The following is a 19,614-nucleotide window of genomic DNA, read 5'->3' as shown; positions in this document are numbered from 1 at the left end:
CCAGGCGGATTGAGACCAATTGTTGCATCTTAGATGGCCGCTTGCTAGTATTTAAGACTCCAGACACCACTCACCAACGTGGGATGCAGAATGTTTTGTTCATAGATTTTATTATGCCAGTTGACCTAGATGTCCCCTGAAACCATGGTCCCCAGATCCCAGCCCTGCTACTCTGGCCTTGGAAATGTTCGGTTTATTCAGGAACTTCTTTGCTTTTGGTTTAGTCCAGTTGTGCTGACCACTCCTGAACTGTGTGTTGTCTTTCCCTTCACCTAAAATAGTTCTTGTCTAATATCTAATTATTGAGTACACCTCTCCCTCCCTCCCTCCCCATTCTCATAGCCATCAAAGAATATTTTCTTCTGTGTTTAAATTACTTCTTGAGTTCTTATAATAGCGGTCTCTACAATATTTGTCCTTTTGCACCTGACTAATTTCACTCAGCATAATGCCTTCCAGATTCCTCCATGATATGAAATGTTTCATGGACTAATCATTGTTCTTTATTAATGCATAGTATTCCATTATGTGAATATACCATAATTTATTTATCCATCCATCTATTGATGGGCACCTTGGTTGCCTCCATCTTTTGGCTATTTTAAAAAGTGCTGCAGTGAACATGGGTGTGCATATATCTGTTCGTGTAAAGGCTTTTATTTCTCTAGGATATATTCCAAGGAGTGGAATATATCTTTTGGCTATTTTAAAAAGTGCTGCAGTGAACATGGGTGTGCATATATCTGTTCGTGTAAAGGCTTTTATTTCTCTAGGATATATTCCAAGGAGTGGAATATATCTTTTGGCTATTTTAAAAAGTGCTGCAGTGAACATGGGTGTGCATATATCTGTTCGTGTAAAGGCTTTTATTTCTCTAGGATATATTCCAAGGAGTGGGATTGCTGGATCTTATGGTAGTTCTATTTCTGGCTTTTTAGTGAAGCACCAGATTGATTTCCAAAATGGCTGTACCATTTTACATCCCACCAGCAGTGTATAAGTGTTCCAGTCTCTCCACGATCTCTCCAACATTGCTTATTTTGTGTTTTTTGGTTTAATGCCAGCCTTGTTGGAGTGAGATGGTATCTCATTGCAGTTTTGATTTGCATTTCTCTAATGGCTTCTTTATTTGATTTGATATTGACTGTTGTCTCTGAGCCATCTGTAAGTTATTGTATTAGTTCATTTTATGTTTGCTTACTGTATCCTAGCTTCTTGCCTTATTTTGTTATGATATGCTACAGGGTCACCATGAGTCGGAATCGACTCGACGGCACTGGGTTTTTTTGTTTTTATGCCCAAATAGGTTGCTTGAGTGAGCTATCTTGATTATTTTCATGTTTGAGGCTCTAACATCCTGTCACCAGCTGGGTAGAGCTTTTATCAGGCATATGAGCCTAGGAGTCCATTCACTTTTCTTGTATACATTCTGCTCAGGTGTCCAGGTAGTTGGTCATCAAGTGAGTGGTACAGGCTCTGTCCTACAATCTTAAAGGGGCAGGGGTGATTGGTGTAGCCACAGGTATCTGATTGCAGCAGGGGGTCACACTTTGATCAAGGCAAGGGGCTGTAACCATCCCCCGAGTGTCTGTGAGCAAAGTGTATCCCTGTTCCCTAGAGAGCACAGGTGGGTGGGTTCTGCAGCCGGATCATGGGCACTCAATGCTTTCTCTTGTAAGGACTGGGAGGCACCACTTCTCCTTGGACCACTGTTGTGGATGGCTAGGTGATGTGGGTGGAGCCACCAGTCCTTAGGCCCCTGATGTGGGTAGGTGAGGACTGTCTTTAATAGGCAGAGTGGTGTCAAACATCAAAAACCCATCTCTCCACCACACAGATGAAACAGTTGAAGTCAGATCTCAAGCATATACACCGTTGCAGTCTGCCAACAAGGGCCTAATCTCCTGAAATGGGACCACACAGTGCTGACCATTTGTGCCTGGACAGGAGCCACCTCTGTCCTGAGCTCCCCAGCTTAGTGAAGCTGGCAGATTATCTTTTCCCCTAATAGTGAGTTGATTCCTTCTCCAAGGCTGGGAGAGAGGCTCAGGGTGCTCGGCAGGACCTATCTCAGGCCCAGGGAAATCAACAGCCATTGAAGCTGGCTTGGGGTCTGGAGGTGTGGTAAAATAAATGCAGGTACTTAGCTTTTGCTGAAAGTGCTGTTCTTCTCTGGTTCCGGAGGTGTCAGTAGACTGTGCAGCTTGCTGTCTCTCCCTGAGAAAACTGCACCCTGAATGCCACTGGCAGCCCCACCACAGTCACTCCAGGGGATTGTGCCTGGGGGGTGCTGGTTCCTGCCCAGTCAGGTCTGGCAACTCCTTGCCACTTCTGAACTGTCTCTCTTTTCCCCTGCCACTCAGTCTGATTTCCTAACTTTGCCTTTGATATTCAGGGCTCCTAGCTTGTCATATATATAACTACTTCACTTGTTTTTTTCGGGTCTTTGTTGTAAGAGGGATCACCGGAAGCGTCTGACTACTCCATCATCTTGGCCCTGCCACATTCAATAAACCTCAGGTTCACTTTTTGATGATTTATTTGAGTGCATATATATATATATATGATTCATGTACTTTGCTTCATTAAAAAAATGTGTATGTAGGGTTTAGAGCAGGAGAGTTTCTACATTTTGGGGGGAATGAAGAATATGGAAACTGGGGAAGGAGATAAATAATGAGTCATAGATACAGCTTTTAAAATTTAATACTTGCCTTGAGGATTAGTATGTTTCCTGCATGAATATTACTGACGTTAAAAAATGTACCATTTCCCTTTTCTTTAATGTATCATCTAATCATAAAAATTATTGTTGAAATATTGACTTACTGGTGTTATAATTTCAGCATTTTTTCATTGATAAACAATCATTTCAATTCCAAGCCTCAGGTTCTACACATTATGCAATGGAAGGCACCTCAGGTTAACTAGTGGAATATCGCCCATGTTAAATTTCAGCCCTCTCCTAGTCTGAAGAGGGCAGAAGTCTTCTCTGGGCATTAAGGCTATAAGATGGCTGACTTAGCTTTGCCTTCACCAGGCCAAGAGAGTAGCACAAGAATGCCTGGAGGTAAGGGAAGCGGGCCTGAGTACCCCAGGGTGTCCTTGATGATTGTGTAGATTTTGGGGAGGATGTGGTATTGGAAGATGCTCACAGAAAGCAGCAGATGAGCTCTGGAAATGTCAGGGTTTAATCTGTGTTGTCATTGGTTAAGAAGTAATGCAAGGCTAAGTGAGGGCATGGAATTAAGGCTGAACTACAAAAAGGCTGAAGTCAGAGTTTTTTCCTTGAGTAAGAAAGTATGGCAGGAGAGGGAGCAGACAACTCTTTGGCTAGGAAGCTGTGTCCAAAAGTCAAGAAAGCCAAGCATCAGGGAGGGCAAGGTCCCAAAAGCAGTGAGATATGCTAGCTAGATTTCTCCCAGGGAAACATCTTGGTCTTTAAGATTTGCAAATGTACGGTTCAGTTCACTGGTGACTCAGCGAAGCCAGTCTGACTTCACGGACTTTAAGGGGCCATATTCTCAGGAATGAGGTCAAGCTTTGCACTTTGTGTCACTGGAATTTCTCTTTCTGCTTCTAGCACCAAGTGGATTTGCTTCAGCTGATGATCGACTCCCAGAATTCCAAAGAAATTATGTCCCATAAAGGTAACCAAGATAGTGACTGGAAAGGATACTGATGGGGTGGCTCAGAGGAAGGAAGTTGTTTTGAAAATGTGCAGGAAATTTTCCAGGCACATGAGAATTTCTGCCCAGTTAAAGAAAGAGACACATTCAGAAATTATAAATGATAGCCAGAGGCATTATCTAAAAGTTGGCACACAGCTTTGTTCAAAGATTGAAAGACAAGCATAAAATAAGAATTTCATGCACAGAAGTCAGTCAGGGTTCTATCGATCACCCACATTAGAACTTCTGGTAGATTGTCTCAAATGTAGATTTCTAGGCTTCTCCCAGAGCCCTTAGTCAGAACTCCTGCCTTAAAATTTACTTCAAGCCATCTCATCAGGAAGTACGATGTCCCAATATTGGTGATGCCAACTTGGAGCTCTTGGTTAAAGTTGTTCAATAGCTTAATCTACTGTAAAGTTTTATTGTCATTAATAATTAATTTGTTCAAGCGAGCCTTTGACACTATGTAATTATATTGCTTTTCTTCGAACTTTCATGTACTAGTTTTATTATCCATTGATTATTGAGTGAAGCAATTAGTTTTATGATGGCCGCAAAATGATGGTTTTCTAATTCTGCCCTTCCTTACACAGTTATGAGCTGATATTCCACTGCAAGGGAGAACTTTACTTCTCCCTCATTTATTTATTTGCATCTTTATGGGCTCATAGAGTATTACTTTACTCTTACACTACCATGGTTTATTTTGATACTCAGAGTGTCTCAGGGTAGTTCAGTGGAAGCTCTTTCAAAGTGACAGCTGCATCCTTTTCATGTGACTCTCATTTTCTGAGTACTTCCTTGCTTTTACACAGAAGATATTCCAGGTTTTCTTCTATTTCACTTGATCAACCCAGAAATCAGTCGTATCTGCAAGGAGCCCTAGTTTTATTTAGTAGGAAATGGTACTGAGAAACCAAAATCTGGGGGTTAGGTGTGCTCATTGCTACTGGGATTTCTTTGCCCTTAGATCCTCTTAAGGACAAAATTAAGAAAACAAAACATATTGACACACAAGTAAGAAACATAAATATATATCTGTTTCCGGTAATACAAAGCAACTCTTTTCCAAAAAAAAAAAAAAAAAAAGCTCTAATTAATAGTGTATATCCATGACGTAAATAGTTCCATCAGGTTCCAATACCAGCCTCCAGTGGCATGACAATCAATTCACAAAATTTCTGAATATTTAACAAGTGAATTTAGAGAACAGGGATGAGCTGACTTAAGCACATCACTGTAAATAAACGTGTATCTGTGCCTACATCTAAATCTATCTGTGTGTCTGTCTTTCTATCTGTCACCTATGTCTTGGGCTGGGTTTTCTAAAGAAGTAAAACCAGTGAAGTATTTATATATATGTAGATTTATCACAAGGAAATGCTGCCATGGAGACTGGTAAGTCCCAAAGTTGGTGGGTCAAATGTTGACTGGAGATGTCTCCTGACTAACGTGGCTTCAGGGGCCAATGAATCCAGCATTGGCAGATGAGATGGTGGGCTGCTGGCTCAAGTGCCAAGAACTGAAGGTCAAATGATGATGAGCCAGAAACATGATCCAGAACAAGCAACTGTGCTTTGCCAGAATGCCCAGATATTTATTGGCTACATACCACACCCCTGGAGAAAATCCCCTTGCAAATGACTGGCTGATCACTTCAGATCACATCAAGGAGGTCATTACATTATATTATAAAAAGGAGGAGAATCATGGCCTAACCACGTTGATGGATAACATGAACTATCACAATCTATATCCAGCTATCATCTATAGCAGTCAGCTATCTACGTATTATCTATCTCTATATCCTCTGTATCTCTTTTTCTATTTCTATCTGTCTACCTCGTCCAAAAGAACTTTCAATGATGAAGGGCATAGTCTCTGTCTGCACTGTTGTATACAGTAACTGCTAGATAAATGTGTCTACTGAGTACTTGAAATGTGGCTACTGCTACTGAAGAGCTGTATTTTTAACTTTATTTAATTAAAATTTAAGTTCAGATAGTCACATGGGGCTAGTTGTTACTATATTGTAAAACAGAGCTCTAAACCTAGAGTTTGTACTCCAATGATAATTCAGTGTCATGGGGGTACATTCTAAGTGGGGAAAAGAATTTGAGAGTTGTATTTACCCACAACAGCATCACAGAAGCCATCATTTGGAAGTCAGAACTCTTTACTTACATACATTTTGTATTGTTTTTAGATATGAAATACATGGTGGGGGTAGGCACCATATTCATTTCAGTGCTCCAGGTAGCTAAAGGTCTTAATATAGCCCCAGTCAACAGACTAGACCTCTGAACATGCTTCGCTTCTCTCAGGAGAAACACCAAGAGGCCAACTTACGATCACAAAGACTGCTTGGTTTACATAAATAGAGCAAATAGAGGGGACAGATCCTGAGGAAGATGCCATTTTTGTGTTAATTGAATAAGCATTGCTAATTTTACTCATTGGACCCTGTATTTCCATAGTTCACGGTGGGCAATGCCTGTCTGTTGACACATTCATTCTTGTGCTATTTTAATGCCTTGGATTAGATTTAAAAAAAAAAAACCAAACCCAGTGCCGTCGAGTCAATTCCAACTCGTAGCGACCCTACAGGACAGGGTAGAACTGCCCCATAGAGTTTCCAAGGTGCACCTGGTGGATTCGAACTGCCGACCCTTTGGTTAGCAGCTGTAGCACTTAACCACTATGCCACCAGGGTTTTCTGGACTACTGTCTCTTTCTAATTTGTGAGCTCTAACCTACAAAAAAAAAAAAAAAAAACAGAACTTTTCTTTTTTAACCTACCTCTGGTTGGCTAAGGTCAGAGAATTGCTGCATGGAAAGCCGGTCTGAAAGAAGGCATCCTTCTAACTTGTGAGCTCTGAGCCACATGTGAGCTATAGAGCTGGAGATAGAGGGCCACCCGAGTGGCTGGCAACAAGGATGGAGAAGTCAGAAGGTGAGGACTGAATCCATCCTCACATTTTGAAGATTGAATTCATGCTAATCCTTACCATGCGCCTGACCACAAAGGTGTGATTTACCCACTTTCCCCCTTACTTATCTGGATAAGATTAGAGATCCTTAGCCAACCAGAGGTAGGTTTAAAAAAAAAAAAAAGGTAGGTTAGAGCGCACAAATTAGAAAGAGACGGTGGTCCCAACTGGCTTTCACTGCCACAGTGGGCTTGATAATTTGTTGGAAATACTCAGAGAATCTCACAGAAAGCATACCATATTTATGACTAAAGTTATTTTATAACCAAGAAGGATACAAATAAACATATGTAGAGGGTATAGTCTGGGAGCGGTCCCAGCATGGAGCTTCCATGACCCAAAGAGGACCATCCATGGTCACCAACCAGGAAGCCCATCTGAGCCTCCGTTTTCAGGGCTCTTATTGGCCTCCTTCTGCTCCTTCTGTGGCCATGATAGATTACGTCACACCTCCTGAGGCTAGTTAACATCGGACACCCCAGGTGGTCCCTCTTGGTCTTGTCATCCCCATTCATTAGCCAGGTGTTGTCCATCTCTCAGGAACCAAGACCAAAGGTCAGATTGCTTTTTACCAGGTGAGTCATCACGTCACACAGGTAAATATCCACTCTTCTAGCTTCTTTTCTATCTCTGTAGTTCCTGTGCATATCTGTGATCATCCATTTTGAAGAGTTGTACCTCAGGTCTTCTTTAACCTGATGTCTTTCAATGGCATTCATATTTCTCAAGCTAGACTGTGCACAAAAATTACCTCGAGATTATGTTAAAATGCAGATTTGGATTCAGTAATTTCCAGGTGGGGTGTGAGATTGTGCATTACTAAAAATCTCCCACATGATGCTGGTTCTGTTGGTCTGTAGAGTACACTTTGAGTAGCAAGAGTTTTCTGTAGCCCAATGCTGTTCCCTTAAAATTGCCTAAATGTGTTTAGGTGAAAATATCTTTAATTTTCCCTACAATTAAGCTATAGTATAGCAAACTGTATTAAAAAAATTAAACTATACCTTAAATAGAATAATTGAACTTTTTCTTGGGGGAGAATGCTCCTCAATAATTTAGTTGTAACTAAAATCCTTTTAGGATCCTCCAAAGTCATCCCGCTAACACTTTGTACATTAGATGGAAGTGCTGTCTCTTGAAATTACCCAGCTGTGCTGGTGGTGCAGGTGGCATAACTAAGAGCAAAATGTCAAAAATAGTATACATCCTGGGATAACCAGATTAAAACAGTTTTTTTTTTTTTCTTTTTCTATATCTCTAAGATGGGTATCAGAATGTAAACTACTCCCAGTGTGAACCTGAACCTTTTTTCCATTATTCACCTGGGGATTTGGATATTTTATTAGGGTTTCTCTTCATCTACACTGTGATGTTTCTCACAGTGACCAGCTAAAGTACATTTCCTCTCCTTTCAGCTTTGACTGATATGGAGCTTGTGGCTCAATCAATTATGTTTATTTTTGCTGGCTATGAGACCACTAGCACTGCTCTTTCCTTCGTTATGTATTTATTGGCCACACACCCAGATATTCAGGAGAAACTGCAGAGGGAGATTGATGCAGCTTTTCCCGATAAGGTGAGTGGATGATGCATGAAGAGAGAGGGTGAAGGTGGAGCCTTAGCAAGAATGCCTTCCCACCACATTTAAGGAGAGATTTTGAAAAAGCGTAAGTGTTGATGATCTTGCATAATGAACAAGTGGTGCATCTTGCAGCTGCACTGTCTGGAACATGAAGACATCATGGTAACTGGGTCGGGGGGAGAAGAAATAAAGAGCTAAAATGTTGCACACTGGCCCTCAAAATTCTTTGGTCCCAAATTGACATACCTCACCTCAGATCGCAGCCCATTCACAAAGGTGATAATCTGGCTTCCTCTAACTTCATGTGGGCTGGGAGATGTGGGAGGCTCAATGGATATTCAGTGAGCAGTGTATGTCTACCACAGCACCCTATGAGATACCCATTGCCATTGAGTCAATTCCGACTCATAGCGATCCTAGTGACTGTAATTATCTCCATGTATCATATCAGAAAACTGAGTTGCAGAGAGATAGAATAAGTTTTCCAGGGTCATATAGAGAGATGTGAGGAAGCCAAAATATGCTTCTGTGTGCCTTGCCCCTGAGCCAAAGTCTTAACCTCTATAATATTGCCTCTGAAATACAGCATCAAGGGATAGCCACATGTTGCCTACACTGTTGGCAAATATCTTCTAAGTTGGAATTCCTTAGAGTGGCTTTTTTGGCAGTGAGTGAACACAGCTAAACCTTGAAGTGGCAACTAGGAGGGTGTCCCAGCAATAGCAGATGGCCCCAGTGTGGGGTTCTGATCTTCCTTATAAATTTCCCCAGAGCTGAAATTGTGAGCCCTGGTACCATCCAATCATATAGCCTTCTTATCTCATATTTGCGGTAAGAACGATTAGTTTCTTCCCAAATTATTTTTACAGTTTCTATACAACATAGAGTTTCTCTCCATACGCCTCTCTCTGTCTCTCTATGCCTATCTATCTATCTATCTATCATCTATCTATAATGTATATATCTCTCAATGTATGCATCCATCCATCCATCCAACCATCCATCCATCCATCCATCCATCCATCCATCCATCCATCCATCCATCCATCCATCCATCCATCCATCCATCCATCCATCCATCCATCCATCCATCCATCCATCCATCCATCCATCCATCCATCCATCCATCCATCCATCCATCCATCCATCCATCCATCCATCCATCCATCCATCCATCCATCCATCCTTCTTTCCTCTATCATCTATGTATGCTCTTATATATCAGAAGTTTCTCTCTATATCCTGTCTCTTTGTCTCTGTCTCCCTCTGTGCCTTAACTATCAATGAATCAATCAATCTATCATGTATCTATGCTGGTTTAAATATCAGAAGAGTTAGTAAACAGTGTTTCTGAAATACAAAGTTTTATGTGAAATCGGGGATTTGGCCATTTAATTTTTCTCTTACCTTGGTACACATATGTGGCCTTCCTTTTAAAAGGTACTGTAACTTGCACATATAATACTTAGAAGTAATGGTCATAGTCTGTTAGTCACATTTGTTTGCAAGAGGAAGTCCTGCATGATAATGCTGGAGATTTCAGGCCCCATTTAGGGGATTTTCCCGAGTGTCTTCCATATTCATAACTGCTTCACCAATCTCAATGGGCCATTGAGTAGGTCAAAGGAACATGGTAGGTATAAAAATGATTTGTAAATGCTGAGGTCCTTTACCATTGTAAGATATTCTTTGGAGATCCTAATACTTCAATAGTACTGCCTAGACTGAGTTGAATCTGAACTTTTTGAACTCTGTTTCTTTCTTCCCAGGCACCTCCCACGTATGATGGCATGTTACAGATGGAGTATCTTGACATGGTGGTGAATGAAACACTCAGATTATTCCCAATCGCTGGCAGACTTGAGAGGGTCTGTAAGAAAGATGTTGAAATCAAGGGACTGATCATTCCCAAAGGGACAGTGGTGATGGTGCCAATCTTTGTTCTCCAACGAGACCCAGAACACTGGCCAGAACCTGATAAGTTCATTCCTGAAAGGTACAGGACCCCTGGGAAAGGGAACCCTGTCTGACCCAGGCTGGTCTGAACACATTTTGACATCTCTAAGTGCAGATGACAAACCCGTGCCTGTATGATCATTTACTTATAATATCTATTTTTGGAAGCTTTGTTCTTCTTACAAAAATGATTTTGGTTTTTGTCAAAATTTTACAAACTGTAGACTAAAAAAAGGAAAGAAAACTATACATCCATAGTCCCAAGACATTTAGATAATCCTCATTAATAGTGTGATGTATGTGCTATGGTTGTTTTTCTCTGCATATACATATTTTTAAAAATTAAAAGAGTATCATATTTTGTTTGGCTTTTAACTGTTTATTTAACAGCAGACTATAACTGTTTTTTTTTTTATAAACATAGATGTAAGTATATCTCAACTTTTGGTGGTTGTATACACACAGCATAATTTATTTAACCACCTTTTTATTTTATTTAGGTAGTCTTTTTTCTTTCTTTCTAGTTTTTCAGTGCTGTTCATTTTAGTTCTCTGAATTTACCGCCAACGTTAGGAATCATTTACTCATTCCATTTTTTTTTGACAGTGTAGAATTCCTTAACGTTGAAAGGACTTGTAGGAAGAGTAAATCTAAGTTGACTAAGTCCTGTGTTTTCTAGAGCAGAGGACTTCTATGGTTCTTCCAAAGTCTTCCATTTCACCCACTATAGCTTCATTCCATAAAACCAGAGATCACTCACTGTACTTCTCTCTGATTAATTCAATAATCAAACAGATATTAAGTGTTTACTATGTGTTACTATGAGGAAGCCCCTCAATGAGATAGATTGACACCATGGCTGAAAGAATGGGCTCAAGCATAACAATGATTGTGAGCATGGCACAGGACTGGGCAGTGTTTTGTTCTGTGGTACATGGGGTCACTGTGAGTCAGAACTGACTCAGCGGCACCTAACAACAACAACAACAACATGTGTTATGGACTGGACCAGAGAGTGAGAACTTCAAATGTTAAAAAAAAAACAAAAAAAAACCCTGTCCATTATGAAGAATTTTTGACATAAATACTATTAATGTGACTGCATGTGCCCATCACCAGCCTGCAAAACCATTAACCCATGGCTGCTGGCCATATCCACTTGGCACCACTACCCTCCTCCTTATTTTCATATTATTTTGTAGCACATCACATTTTTTAACCTGTAGTTATTTTAGAATGTACTCTAAAATAGAAGGACTCTTGAAAAAACTTTAACTACAATACCATTATCATATTCTGCAATCAATATTGTTTTCCTTAATATAATTAAATATTTAGGAATCAAATTTGAATTAAATTGAGTCCAGTCTTGAGAAAATATATAGCTTGGTGGAGCAGGTTGCGAAGGAAATCAGTTATTATGCTATAGTATGGTGGCATCACATTTCTGTGTAAATTATGTGACTTTACCTATACTATTAGTGAGAGAGAGAGAGAGAGAATGAAGAAGGAGGAGGAATAGGAGCAGGAGGAGGAGGAAGAAGAGGAGGAGGAAGAGAAGAATAAGAATAGAGGAATGAAGAAAAGTGATTAAAAAAAGAGTGGAAAGTAGAGAGGAGAAGAGAGAAATGAAGAAGAGAGGGAAACAGAAACAAATAGTGGGAAGCATTTGCTCCTTTTCTGAATGAGAATACAACCAACAGAAGTGTGAGTTGAGTCAGGAACCTACTTTTCCTTCAGTGAGTCTTATTTCCCAAGTGCATTTCATAGTGCAAAAATCTCACCACCTTGAGTGTAACTGTAATGTTTAAAGATGCATTTTCTAGTAAACAGCATTCATCTTATCTCCTCAACAAGACTGAAAGCTCTTATAGTGTAAGGGGAATGGAAAGGATCTGTACCTTCCAATTCTCATAGCTAAAAAACCATAGTAGGATTTCAGTGACTAGTCTGTGAAAATATCCTGTATACTGTTAGCTGAGGGTTCGAAGTGAGAACCCCAAATATGTAGCTTTTGTGGTTTTCATGCTTCATTAACTTGTTTTTGTCTACTCTTGTGGAACCAGGTTCAGTAAGGAGAACAAGGACAACATAGATCCTTACTTATATATGCCCTTTGGAATTGGACCCCGAAAGTGCATCGGCATGAGGTTTGCCCTTATGAACATGAAACTTGCTATCATCAGAATTCTGCAGGAGTTTTCCATCAAACCTTGTAACGAAACGCAGGTCAGGCAGTAAATTCCCTTCATAAATAATATTTTATTGGAAGTATTCTAAACTGAGGAAATCTGTATTAAAAATGTACTCATCAGTGTTTTCATAAGTTGTTCCATTGGCCATAGAATCTATTGGAAGCCATCTATGAACTTTCATAGCCTTTCAGTTCTGGATCTCTATGTGTGTGGCTTTGTAAAGATCATTTAGAATAAATGCAGATATGTGTGATAGGATTTAAACTAGAGCAAAGTTTTAAATTCTCTTTCAGGTCAATTTGAAAGATGAAGAATTGTTGTGCATAATCATGTAGCATAGTGATGGCCCTGCCCTGACTTTTGAATTATGCTCAACTCCAGCAGACCTTACAGAATCTCCTGTGTGACAGTGGTTCTCAGCCACCACCCATACATTGAAATCACCAAGGAGCTAAAAAATTCCTGATGTCTGGGTCATCTCAGAAATTCTAATATTAGCCCAGTGTGGCTTTAAAAGCTCACCCATTGGTTCCTTCCCCCGCCCCCACCCCTCCACGTGTGGCCAAGGTTGAGAACCAGTGATTCAAAGATTTTTTGGGAGATGTGAAGTACTACCACAATCCAGGGCCATCCTGGATACTTCATCTCCCTTTCCAGGGTTTCCAGTCCAGAGAAGCTGGTCTCTTTTGACAACAAAATAATAACTCTGTCTGGGGTAGTTTGAGATGTTTTCCATCTTATTTGTGGTTTTAGGGCAGCTGAGTAGCAGTCTTGTAGGTGTGTACAAACAGGGGGCTCAGACCTGAGAGATGCAGACCTGTGGCATACCTGGGATGGGGCAGAATCCTCATTGGCTACTCACACTCCACCACAACTTGTTTGCCCTTCACTCAATTAAGATCAGAATTTTAGAGTGTTGGTTGTGCTAAAACTTGGAGTTATGGTGCACCGAGGAACTCCAACTACAAATGAAAAGACTGGACATTATCAGAAGTTGATCATTTACATTACACTTGAGAGCTCAAGAAGATGTTAGAAAACAAAGGCATAATGCTTCTTAAACCCTCTTCTCACCATTGAACTAGTTTTAATGATTAGGTGTGGCTGAATTCTTTGGAAGTTAGGGCTTGCCCATACAATTAAAGTGTAGAATACTTACTTGTGATTACCTCACAAGTTTCAGCATACACAACATTAACTTTTAATGGCTTTTCAAGAATGGTTTGAAATAATGCCTAAAAATCTAGTGTAAATGTTAAGTTTCTTAGTTTTACTCCTAATTTAAATTGAAAAGAACACAAACTTCCATGGTTTTGTTTGTAAATATCTTGCTGAAAAAATGAATAGATGAGTATTTTTACTATCTAGTCTTAGCACAGTTTAGGATAAATATAAAGAAAAAATACGATGGCAAAAGTAGTGTTTTATGTTTTTAGAGCAGTATTGTCCTTACATTGTCTACTTTGCTTTTGTTTTTACTGATGCTTCATTTATTGGTTCTCAATATGCCCATTTCACTGTTGCAGATCCCCTTAAAATTAGGCAAGAGAGCACTTATTGAACCAGAACGACCTGTTGTTATAATGTTTGAGTCAAGAGTTGGAAAAGTAATTGGAGCCTGATTTTTCCTAAGGACTTCAGCTTTGTTCTTCAAGGAAGCTGTTTCCCAGATAACCAGCATCCTCAATTGACTCTGTGAATAAAACCTATAAATAAAGATGGTCACAACCTATTGCACTTGAATGATTATGGCTTCTGTTCATTCATTTATCTTTCTTAGTGTCCATGTATAGTATTATACATTTTGTAATATTAAGATAGTGATTAAATCAATACCAGTCATGTAAATTCAGCTTTTCTGGTTCTCTTACATAATATCTGTCTTTCTGCTTACCTAGTTACCTACCTGCCTACTTACCTAACATCTATAGCTATGTGTGTATCAATTATCTATCTATCATCTATTTTTTGTCTATTATATAGAGATAGGAATGCTTGAGGAGCCCAGGTATTCCAGCCTCCTGATAGTTGAATCTTTCCATTCTAGGCACAGACATGTGAGAGAGCTTTCAGATGACACCGACCCCAGTCTGTTTGAGTTCTTGAGGTCTACATGAGAGACCTCAAGCAAGAACTGCCCACCTAAGCCCAGTCAGCCTCAGATTCAGTAGCAAAATAAAGGAAAATTATTATCCAGTGCTTTTGGGTAGTGTATTATGCCACAATATATTAACTAGAACATCTCTTCTTCACTTCAGGTGAAGTAAGATGTATAGAATCCAGAAAAAAGGTGAGAATTGGGGGGAGATTGGAGGAAGTAATAAGATACTGTGTATTACTTGAACTGGCAGTGAGGTTGTAGATCAAGTAAGAGCAAAGAGTGCTGAGGTCTGAGCAATGGTGACCTTTGGTCATGTGGTTGAGTACAGGGAGACGGAAGAGGGCTGACATCGTTAAGCACCTATTATGTGTTGGACCTCCTTGGCATCAAACCTTTTTGCTTCCCAGCATTCCTTTTAGTGGTGCAACCATGTGGTTGTAGACTATGATTATCAGCATTCAAGAGTGCCTCCAGTGACTTTTCTTCTTCTGGTATTCATGCCCTTGTGTAGTCTCTTCACATATGAATAGGTCTGACCTGTGAAACTACTAGGATGCTGTGGAAGTGATGATGTGTGACTTCTGAGGTTGAGTCATGAAAGAAATTTGGCTTGCACCTTGATCCCTCTTGGATCACTCACTCTGGGGAAGCCAGGCACCATGTTGTAAAGATGCTCATATATCCACATGACAAAAAGTGGAGCCATTTGGCAGCAATTGGTCTTATCTTGCCAGGTAAATAAGTCAGTCCCTTAAGTTGTTTTTCCAAAGAATCACAGCAAAAGGCTGCATAAAGGAACTCATTTCACCACATGCATTTCTTTTTCCAGTCACCTAATGAAGGACTTCTTGGCTGCTCCCATTTTTTGGCAATTATGAGTAATACTAAAAACAAAACAAAACCCATCCCGTCGATTCTGACTCATAGTGATGCTATGGGACAGAGTAGCATTGCTTCATAGTAGCCATTCCAAGGAACGGCTGGTGGATTCAAACTGCTGGCATTTTGGAATCATGAATAAAGGTTCTATAAGCTTTTGTATGCAGGTGTTTTTGTGGATATTTATTTTCAAGTTATTTGGGTAAATACACAGGTGCACAATTTATCATATGGTAAACCTATAAGCATAAGCTTTCTTTGTAAGAGACTGCCAGACTCTCTACCAAAGGAGCTGTACAATTTTGCACTCCCCAAGCAGAGGTTTAAAATTATCTGTTGAGTGCATTATACACCAATGAGCAAGTGAGAGACGTGGGTGTATGGGGTGTTCTTCCCACACATGTTGTTTTCCTTCGCACATTCAGTACTACTCTTGTTACATGATTCATGTTAGCTGTTAGCTTGTATGGAATAAAGTGGCACAAATACTGCCTTCTACTATTGGTCTTGGCAGAGCAAGACCGTTTTCATTTGTTAGGGCATATTACTGGCTACATTTCATCCCAAGCAAAGGCTAGCTTTTTGCTGTTGGTATGGGTTCCAACCAGTTGAACCAGGCGAATAGAGTGTGTGTGTGGGGGGGGGGGGGAGGGGGGTGGTTGTATGAGTTTTAGTTACAAAATCATCTTAGCTGAGGGTGTATTTGGGGGGTGAGCAGAAAGGAGAGTATTTTAGTTTTCAGAGGAGTTTTATTCCCAAAATGAGTAAGAAAGGCTTTGGGCGGAGGAGAGCTCATTAAAATGTCAGTAATCAGAGGAGGACAATCTAATCTTTCCTTATTTGAATGTGTTTCATTAACTAATCCCTTTGGGAACACAGAGAGGGAGTTCACACACAATACCATTAGTATCTGTCATAGCTTGCATCTTTTTTATCTCTGCTGAGAGGAGATGAAGTACTTTGGTAGAATTGTGGGAAGTGCTGTGGAAATCACCGTGGGAATAGGAAGCAGAAATTTAACAAATTTGCTCTATCCATCTGGGGTCTCACATTTCCCAATAGTCATCCTTTTCAGGGAGGGAAAGTACTGAATGTGGGCATACCTAAACTGCAGAGGGGTTTTGAATCTTTCTTCATATATTTAATATTTTGTTGCAGTCAGTAGACATTGGAAAGCCATTTGCAGTCACTGGGCCTTAGCTTCTACATCTGTAAACTATTAAGCAGTTGACCGTATTTAACAGTCCCTATTGATTTTTTTTTTATTGAAGCCATGGAAAGAGTGCAGAAAGGTATCAGAATTCTCTAGACTTTCTATCCTAGTTTTCCTGGAGATTGTCTCCCAGCTTTCCATGTTTTTCTTTTGTTAGTGTTTATGCTTGCTGCCACTTCTTTCCTTAATTACCTCTCAGCCAGGCTCCACTACAGAGATTGCAAAGGGGGGGGGGCATGTTTGAGCTTCCATCTGATCATGTCTATGGGTCTTTTTACCTCCACTGCACTGGCCGCTCCTCTGGAAGGGGATGCTATATGGCTTCCAGCCCATAGCCTGGCACAGGATACCTATAATTAACATTCACTCAGTCCCTGGATGGTGCAAATCATTAAGATCTTGAATACTAACTGAAAGGTTGGAGGTTCTAACCCACCCAGATTGTCTCAGAAGACAGGCATAGCAATTTGCTTACAAAAAGTCACAGTGAAGAAAATCCTACAAACTGCAGTTCTACTCTGCAACACATGGTGTTGTGATGAGTCTGAATCAACTTGATGGCAACTGGTTTTGTTTTTTAACATTCACTTACTTGGTCTTAAATCAATGGATGGATGAATAAATGTAATAGCGTACTACACTTCCCAGTGGCAACTATGGATTTTATCAGATGCCTCATGGATAAAACGTTAACCAAAAGTTGAAAAACTTTGATGATAGTAATTTCCAACTGCTTTCCCAAGTAACCACCACGTGTCTGTCAGTTTGTCCTACTGTGGTGGCTCTAGGAATTCACAGAATATCAACTGAGATGTTTCAGCAAACGGATGCAGTTGTGGAGGTACTCAATCATCTAAGCCAAGAAATTTGGGAGACAGCTTCCTGGCCAGCTGACTGGAAGAGACCCATATTTGTACCCATTCCAAAGAAAGTTGATCCAACAGAACACAGAAATTATTGAACAGTTTTTTTTTTTTTTTTTTATCATTAATGTTACACGCAAGTAAAATTTTGCTGAAGATAATTCAAAAGCAGTTGGAGCAGTACACTGACAGGGAACTGTCAGAATTTCAAGCTGGATTCAGATGAGGACATGGAATGAGGGATATCATTACTGATGTCAGATGGTTGAAAGCAGAGAATACTAGGAAGATGTTTACCTATGTGTTATTGAGTGTGAAAAAGCATATGATTGTGTGGATCATAAGAAATTATGGACAACATTGTGATGAATAAGAATTCCAGAACACTTCATTGTGCTCATGAGGAATCTGTACATAGACCAAGAGACTGTCGTTCAAACAGAACAAGGGGATACTTTGTGATTTAAAGTCAAGAAAGGCGTGTGTCAGGGTTGTATCCTTTCACCATACTTACTCAATCTGTACACTGAGCAAATGATCTGAGAAACTGGACTATATGAAGAAGAACATGGCATCAGGAATGGAGGAAGACTCATTAACAACCTGTGATATGCAGATGGCACAACCTTGCTTGCTGAAAGTGAAGAGGACTTGAAACACCAATGAAGATCAAAGACTACAGCCTTCAGTGTGGATTACACCTCAACATAAAGAAAACAAAAATCCTCACAAGTGAATCAATAAGCAACATCATGATCAATGGAGAACAGATTGAAGTTGTCATGATTTCCTTTTAGTTAGATCCACAATCAATGCCCATGGAAGCAGCAGTTGAGAAATCAAATGATGCATTGCATTGGGCAAATCTGCTACAAAAGACCTCTTTAAAGTGGTAAAAAGCAAAGATGTCACTTTGAGAATGAAGGTGCATCTCATCCAAGCCGTGGTGTTTTCAATCACCTCATATGCATGTGAAACCTGGACACTGAATAAGGAAGACCAAAGAAGAATTGATGCCTTGGAATTATGGTGTTGGTGAAGAATATTGAATATAACATGGACTGCCAGAAAAATGAACAAATCTGTCTTGGCAGAAGTGCACCAGAATGCTCATTAGAAGCAAGAATGGTGAGACTTTGTCTCACACACTTTGGATATATTAACAGGATGGACCAGTCCTGGAGAAGGACATCATGCTTGGAAAGTAGAGGATCATCGAAAATGAGGAAGACCCTCAAGGAGATGGACTGACATAGTGGCTGCAATAACGGGCTCAAGCAAAAGAAAGATTGTGAGGATGGCACAGAACTGGGCAGTGTTTTGTTTTGCTGTACATACTAATGCTATGAGTCAGAACTGACTTGATGGCACCTAACAAGAACAACAATCCCAAATAAGGAAAAGGAAAGAAGTGAGAGAGTCGAGACTGCACATTTTAGCAATAAGAAGTTCACCTACTCGGTTGGTGTAGGACAATCTTGAGAACTTAAGCCCAGAAAGACATGAAAGAGTTGGAGAGGAATGAGTATCAATTTCTGCAGTAGGGCTAAACTAGAGATAGGTTAAAGCAAGGAGGAAATGCACAAGCGTAGCTTACGGTTTTTTTTGAGTTTTAAGTACCTTTATTGTTGTTAGCTGCCATAGAGTCAGCTTTTGACTCAGGGTGATCTCATGTAAGTCTTTTCTTCCACAGTACCACTGGGGAAGTTCTAACCTCCAAACTTTTGATAACCGCAACTTTTTTCACCACTCAGAGACCTCTGTTACTAGAATACCTGTTGCTGTTGAGTCTATTCCGACTCATGGCAACTCTATAGGATAGAGTAGAGCTGTCTCATAAGGTTTCCAAGGAGTGACTGGTGGATTTGAACAGCCAACCTTTTGATTAACGGCCAAGTACTTAACCACTGTGCCACCAACTCTCACATCCTGCAAGAGTCTAGTTATGGAGTAGACACAAGCAAAAACCCTGGAAAAGTTCCAACTTGAACCTCCCAGGAGCCCAAATTTGGGAATCTTTATCAAGTATTCACTCTAGGATTGGTGTCAGGATGGTTTTAGCTGCTTTTCACTAAACATAATTACTCTTCGTGGATCTCACAGTGGAGGCGGTAATGAAGTGTGATTGTTTCTGTTGGAGTTGTTACTGTTATTTATCACC

At 40.2% G+C, this 19,614-nt stretch overlaps 1 protein-coding gene across 2 annotated transcripts in view; it reads left to right on the top strand.

Moving 5' to 3' along the window:
* The window catches only part of LOC126086885 (cytochrome P450 3A8-like), a 63,221-nt gene that overhangs the window by 27,966 nt on the left and 15,641 nt on the right, over positions 1-19,614 (top strand). Inside the window, exons 9-13 of one of the 2 annotated variants that reach the window (XM_049903688.1) lie at positions 3,584-3,650; positions 8,080-8,240; positions 10,016-10,242; positions 12,269-12,431; positions 13,924-13,995. In XM_049903688.1, coding sequence (XP_049759645.1) covers positions 3,584-3,650; positions 8,080-8,240; positions 10,016-10,242; positions 12,269-12,431; positions 13,924-13,995 — 690 coding nt within the window. Of the gene's footprint in view, positions 1-3,583; positions 3,651-8,079; positions 8,241-10,015; positions 10,243-12,268; positions 12,432-13,923; positions 14,020-19,614 lie in introns of those variants that run through there. The other variant, XM_049903687.1, reaches the window with a different exon arrangement.

The sequence above is a fragment of the Elephas maximus genome, chromosome 12 (genome assembly GCF_024166365.1).
Source record: "Elephas maximus indicus isolate mEleMax1 chromosome 12, mEleMax1 primary haplotype, whole genome shotgun sequence".
NCBI lineage: Eukaryota > Metazoa > Chordata > Mammalia > Proboscidea > Elephantidae > Elephas > Elephas maximus.
The sequence above is the reverse complement of the archived record's forward strand: the minus strand, read 5'-3'. Positions and strand labels throughout refer to the sequence as shown.